Here is a 7,230-nt window from a genome sequence, read left to right as displayed (position 1 = left end):
TAAAATTTTTATTATTATTATTTTTAATCATTTTAATTTAGTTTTGAGGACGGAACAGCCAAGATGGATTAATAAGTCCCATGTCGTCCCAAAATGTTATGTTATTACTTACCTTAGAATCAACTTTGGTGGTCTTCCCTCAATAAAATATACATGGGAAATGGTACCTTTTACCAAAACAAACAAATATTTCATGGTCCTGTAGTTCACAAAATAGACTTTTTTGTTGGTTATAAACATACAAAACTAATGACACACAAGTGTGAAGGAATAAGTAACTGCAAAAGCATGAGTTTGGAGGAGCTTATGTGGTAGGTGTAAAAACATTGGCATATCAGAAAATAAAAAGGCAGGTTGTATTTTAAATTCTGTCCAGTCATTATCTATAGTTCTTAAATGAGTTATTTATTACTATCTATTCTAAACTTTGGGAATGCCACTGAAAGACACACAAGAATAATGAAGAACAAGCTATCAGAAAAGGCTTATCAGTTATTGTAATTTATTTAAAAAAATAATGTTGACTGTTGTTAACAGATGGTCAGAATATTCAAAGTTATTCCTGGATTATCAACTGGCAAGAATGACAGTGCCCCTCAATGCTAAGTACTAGAGCTCACTGGCTCATTGCTTGTTTGCCACTATTAATTTTGAGCCTTGAACATAAGTCTAAACTTTATCAATTTATAAAGTAATCTGACTACTTTAATTCAAACTGACATTTATGAAGGAATGAATACTAATCATTAATAAGTCTAGTATGTTTATCAATGTGGCTCAGTATAAATCCCATCCACTGCAATCATAACTACAACTGTAAACCTCTTAATCTCTAACTTAATTATTTCATAACATAAAAATTGTTTTGAGGCATTATCTTTACTGATAAATGAAATGATTAATAGTACTTATGAAATAATCTAAGTTCCTACAAACTAAGAAATGAATGATAATTTAATGGACATACTTATCTTCAACATTCTTTATTTGATGTAATTATTTATTTCTTGGTGCAAACAATTAACATTTCTGGTTAAAAGCTGCTATAATTAGATCAAGCTGATTTGAAACAACTGATTTTTTAAGTGAATAGTCTTAGTTTAAAAGCAGACAATATTTAATTATAAACCAATAAACTGGTTACCAACAGGTTTGTATCCTGAAAATTATTAAATGTCAAAAGTGGCTATAAGGTCACTAGAAATAGTTAATTCAACTCAATCAGTAGATAAATATTGTAGTTTCAAGATCTATTTTACTTCATACATCAATTTGTTAATCAGAGGACATTTTCACATCAGTAAAATCACAGACAGTGATTTATTGAATCCTTATACACACACATCATTATGCTGCATATGAGTGGTTATGCCTAATAACTGGTACTGATCACAAAGTATAATTTTAGCACTTGGGCTACCTCACGCTAAGACAGAAAGGGATAGCTAGAGGTACTGATTTCAGATTTATGGCTAAACATGAAACCACCAACAGATCTATGAATCAGTTGCCAATCCACAGTGTATACCAGCTACTCACTTTGGAAAGGAACAGTTGCTGAAGGCATGTCATTTGGTCGACTCCGTTTGTTTCCATTTATACCTGTAATTAAGTTGAAAAATGCTTTAATGTGTGATCATTAAAGCATTGCTTAAACTAGCTCTATGGAAATTTCTAATGTATTACAATCTGGAGACTTATTTAAGTTCTGTTATTCTTTAAATTTCTAGAAATAGTAAATATTACCAATTCCTGGCCAAATAGCTTGGTAATCTTTCTTGCCTATTTTTAAGGGTTTTCACTAAGCTATAGTATTGTCATGTTCACTTCTGTATATTTAAAATGCAGACCAAACAATTAAAAATAAGCTATCCTTAGCAAAAGTACACTAATGGTATAAATTTATGTTTGTGATGATAGGTAGATCTTGTTACCTTACACCAGTGATTTCCAAACTGTGTGGCACAACAGATATAGCACATTGTTAGGGGTGTCACAAGAATTTCACCATACAAAGAATAATTAAGAGCAAAAATACTGTACGTGGCAACAGATGTCACATAAATCAAGAAATGTAGTTTAGGGTGTCGTAAATCAAAAAAGTTTGGAAACCACTGCCTTATAGTAATCATGAAGCATCTTCAAACCATAAATAACAGAAACACCTATTAACTCATACAGGTATGTGCATTAGCAAAATATTTGTTTACAAAAGTTTAATTACTTATTATTAGGTACTTAAAAACATTTTTTAAAACTTCAACTACATTTGCTTTTTACCATACATTATTAATACATTTATTCTAATTACCGATAAATTAAATTTAAAGGGATAAGTAGACAATGATCTTAAAGCAAGCTACAGCCAGATTATATGGTATCTTTAAAAGAAAAAAATCAAATACACTAGCTTAAAGTCAGAAAGTCATCGGAGAGATTTTAGACCAAGGCCTTGAAGTAGTAAAGGGAAAAAGATTTTTTTCTGGAAATAAAGGCACGCACAAGATTGGGATAACTTAAGGTATCAAACTGTGCTTACACAGAGAAAAGGAGAAATTTAAAAATTTACCAAGTCATTAATAAAAAAAAGTAAACTTCTTAAAATAAAATGTCAAGTCAAAAAAGTCACAAGTTCAAAATATAGAGGCTCTTGTAATAAATATAACCAAAACAATTTAAAAATTTTCATTACTCTTTTGGAATAGTTACAAAAAGTAAGATGTCATACACTATAAACACTGTGCATAAAAAATTCCATCACAAGTCCACATAGAAGTAACAATCATTAGTGATTCCTACTGAAGAAGAAAGGAAAATATCAACTCCATATAATGAAAAAAAAACCAAAAAAAGCATTCATATAAGGAATGCAAAGGAAGCCATGACATTTTCATTGTTCCATACGTAGAAAAAAATAATAATAATGAAAAAACCCCACACTTCACAGAGAATGGTTTTTTTGATGAATATAATTTCTTCAAATAAATCAATTATTCAAACCATTTGAAGCTTTGTACTGTCAGTTTCAGTTTGTGTTTTAGTGGAATGCTCCTGAAGAAACTATAAAGTGAAACACTGAGTGTCTAAATAAAAATTATTTGATGTCATTAGGGCATTTATTTCTAGTATTAAAACGTTTTCTATACCAATGTGCTCTACAGGAATTAAATAATTTTATTAAAATACTAATTTATGAACATATGTCAATAAATTTTGCATCAAAATGTTGTTTATAATTCAAATATAATTTCTTAATTCAAAAGTAAATATTTTTGTGTTATGTGGTACATCATCATCTGCTTTTGTTCAGATTAAGTTATGATGCCAATAATACGTCTAGTTTTTAATGAATTTGAGACTCAAATTACCAATATTGAGAAGCTAGAATATAAAATAAGAATCTCCTACTTTCTCTTAATCTTTGGAAAATACTTGTTTACCTGTGCCTACTTCTATTAAGTACATATTTTTCAACCAATCAAAAGCACTCATATGGAACTATGTGATCCTGTCATTCTTCCTAGGTAGTTATGCAGGAAAAGCCATTATAACTGATGTTCAAGGTGATATCCCAATCAGAAATGAGATTTTTGAGACCCAAATACAGCTTAGATAGGAAGCCTGATAAATTACAGTGGATTTTTGTGGTGTCAGTTTAGTAATTTATAATTTTTTGGTATTCCAAAATGCATATATAAAAATCTACAAAAAATAATTCTTTTTCTTACTCCATGTGCAAAATTCAATGAGTGTTAGCAAGTATGACACACAAGTACAAATAAAACTTAGGTTCCTATGTAGCAGAAACCATTGTTTTCTTTCGATTTTTTATTTACTGTTCCATGTTTTAAGAAAAATAACTGAAATTTAATAATTCATTATATATATATATATATATATATATTTGTGTGTGTGTGCATAATGTAACTGAAATGTCACTTTATTTTACAAAATACTGGTACGCAAGTACTAAGACTTAGAAGACTTATGTGGCAAGTTATTAGTTAGATGCAGTTCAAATGTCAATAAAACAAAAACATTAATAAACTCGGAGAATGAAAAGGATCCTGTGAGATAGTTGATTTGCTGAACATTATAGATCAACAACTGAAAGTGGTAGTTACAGTTACGGGCTTAAAGAGTATAGAGCAAGGAAAACAGATGTCCTGAGAGCAAGTGAATCCCTTTAACCCTATTGCCATGGGTATCTTTACTGTGCATGACAATATTTTAGTGTCTTACATTGAAAATTTGATTAAAGTACTTTTTGTTTATGTTATACCAATTAGAATAGCATAAAATCTAAGCTAATAATCCATATTTTAATAGTATATAAGTTTTAAGTTCTTAATTCTACAAAGCAATATTAAAAAATTCCTTAATTTCCCCTATTGTGACCCACATGACATTTTATCTTAGCATGTCATCTTCACTATTTTATCCACCACCCCTTCAAAATGCACAAAATTAAATGTAAATTACTCTCTATAAAATTGTTATTGCTCAGACTAACCATAATTTTTCATCTTCAATTTTATTTGGTTACAGAGCTATCAAATAGAAAGTCAGACCCCCTCCTGTTACAAATCTCTTTCAGAATTTGTTGATAGTTCTCTCTCATGTTTAATTATATATTACCTATAACCATTAGAAAGTCCAGGTTTTCATCCATCAAATGACATATTATAGTATGTTCTGAATAGAGAATTGTCAATTTCTCTCTTAGTACAAGCTTCATTCCCATGGGAAAGATAACAACTAACTTGGATGAATTTCTAATAGTTCTTATCACACAGATAGAAAGCCAGAAACATTTTGAGAAGTAAGGAAATTTGTCTACTTTTGGCATGTTAGTAGTCTATATTCGTTAGTGCATTATTTTATTAAATGGAAATGGATAGCAAATCTTTGACAATGGATAGCAAGAAAAAAGAAGACTGGTTAAGTATTTTATTTCTTGCTTTTTTATGTTTAGATTTTATGTATAATTATAAAAGTAACTAAAATGTAAAAACAGGGATCTCTTTAGATTGGTTAAGATTAAATTAGGTAAAATAAATAATAATATAATAAAAATGTTTCACAAGACACAAACACACACGACCAGTTTGTTCTAGCTCATGGGTAAAGTAACTCATTAGTGTAATGTGAGCTGCATGTTCCCCAAGTAATTTACAACTTATAATGGAACGGATAGTAGTGACATGGTTCAATGAGCAATAAAACAAAATTTCATTATAAATAGATGTTTACTGTTATGAACTTGGAGCTACTTAGGATAAACAAATGTAGTTTCATGTTACAATGTGAAGTTATTCTAGAAAGAAAAAGGGTAATTTAGATATATTTCAGTTTTTTTTTGTGGTTATGAGGTCAATCAAATTGACCGATCCCATTTTCAGATAAATTAGAGAAAATAACAGATAAACTAGTTTTACTCAAAAAAAAACAACATTTGAAATGCATTTAAGAGGTTTTAGGGATTACACAGAGAAAATTTGAGATTTTTGAGATGAGGAAAATTATTTTCAATTTTAACAAAATTACTTTGCACATGGACTATTCAAAACAAATACTCAATATATTAATGGACAAATCTTTATTTTTTTTTGTGGAAGACTTATAATATAACTGAAAGACTGCCAAGTTTTGTGAAGATATACACACTATATTAAAAGTTACAAGTATTAAATCTATAAAGACTTTAAACAAGAGGTCACATGCTCAGTCAAATTGACTGAGCCCGTATTCAGAGAGTTAAGTGGATGCAAGAAATGAGAGACATGGATGTATCCATATGGATTATTATATGAAAACCAGAGAGCTGAGTCAGAAGAGGATGACAAGTTTGTTGAGCAGCCTACATCTCAAAACAATGATATAGAGACCACTCCTCTGAACACCAGACTCCAGAATAGAATACATGTCCAGAACCACACCTCCACCTAAACAGTGAGACACTGGTTTTATAAAGGCTTTGTCTGTAGGTTTGGTTGTCATCAAAAACAAAACTACATAACATACCACCTGTGTTGTGGCCATCGTGGGTATGGAAACCTGATTGGATACACACAAAAAAAGACATTCTATTGCTAGATATACCACATTGATCAGCCAGTCCACTGAAATGGATGCATATGGTATTCTTCAAGAAGAACAATGGACTCAAGAAAAAGAGAATCTCAAACAAGAAACAAGTTGTCTCAGTTAGAAAAAAAGGAGACACAAGAGCCTTGGTAACAGAGGCTCCAGGCCTTGAACACATAAAGAAGACTGATCCTCCCACACAAAATCTAAATAAGTACTAGGAGGGGACAAGACTGAATTGGAAAGTCAAGCCAGCAACTCTAATGAGAGGACTCTTGATGAAAAAAAAGAAAAGAGGGGGAGGGGAGCACAACAATGGATGCCACATTTGATGGGGAAGTACAGGCCAAATGTCCAAAGCAGTGTAACAGTAGGCCAAAAGAATGTAGCCTCAGAGCAAAGACCCACAGGATCCAATGGACTGTGAATAGAATATTCAACCATCATGAATGAACCAAAGGAAGTGTAAAGATAGCATAGAAATCAGGGTGTGGAGAAACCTACTGAGACATTAACCCGATGACTACCGGTACTAACTTTCTTAGTAGGCAATGCAAGTGTGCATTTGTGAATTTAAAAAATGATAGAGAACTTATCTTTTAATGGATTTCTGATTTTATTTTTATAAATAGTAGCATAACATTCAATTATTTGTACAAAATTGTATTCTTTAACGAAGTTTAAAGAGGAATTTAATGAAAAAATTCCTAAGATACATTTTAGACTCTAAATAAGCGCCCTCTAAGAAGAAATGTTTTTTTCAAAAATTTTTTCAAGATATTTCCTTTCACCTCAGCACTGGTTCTGCCATCTATGATCTAAACCTTTTTATTGTCTGTTTTCTTTATAAAACTGCATCTGGGCATGTTAAACCTCAGTTGTAAAACTTTTAGCCAATCCTAGTCAAAAGTGTCAATTTCAGTACCAATTATTCCAATTGCTGTATCTCCCATTTGACAAATCATAGGATGATAAGGAAAGCACGTGATGAAACATGGTTCTCTGGATTTTACAATATGAATATGGGTGGTGCTTATTATAGTAACTGCCATTTTATGTAGAGGTTGTATTTAGTACTGGCCAATAGGGCTTTTCTATAAGCGTTAGAAAAGTTGCTTCTGGAAAAAACTGCATGGGATATAT

At 30.8% G+C, this 7,230-nt stretch overlaps 1 protein-coding gene across 10 annotated transcripts in view; it reads right to left on the bottom strand.

Moving 5' to 3' along the window:
- LOC106466240 (UDP-N-acetylglucosamine--peptide N-acetylglucosaminyltransferase 110 kDa subunit) overlaps nt 1-7,230 on the bottom strand; it is a 108,979-nt gene that overhangs the window by 91,801 nt on the left and 9,948 nt on the right. For 5 of the 10 annotated variants that reach the window (XM_013926492.2, XM_013926494.2, XM_013926491.2 and 2 more), the window contains one exon: nt 1,540-1,602. The exons of the other annotated variants lie outside the window; for them this stretch is intronic. In XM_013926492.2, coding sequence (XP_013781946.1) covers nt 1,540-1,602 — 63 coding nt within the window. The remainder of the gene's footprint in view (nt 1-1,539; nt 1,603-7,230) is intronic. 10 annotated transcript variants of the gene reach the window in all.

Source organism: Limulus polyphemus, unplaced genomic scaffold (genome assembly GCF_000517525.1).
Source record: "Limulus polyphemus unplaced genomic scaffold, Limulus_polyphemus-2.1.2 Scaffold2202, whole genome shotgun sequence".
NCBI lineage: Eukaryota > Metazoa > Arthropoda > Merostomata > Xiphosura > Limulidae > Limulus > Limulus polyphemus.
The sequence above is the reverse complement of the archived record's forward strand: the minus strand, read 5'-3'. Positions and strand labels throughout refer to the sequence as shown.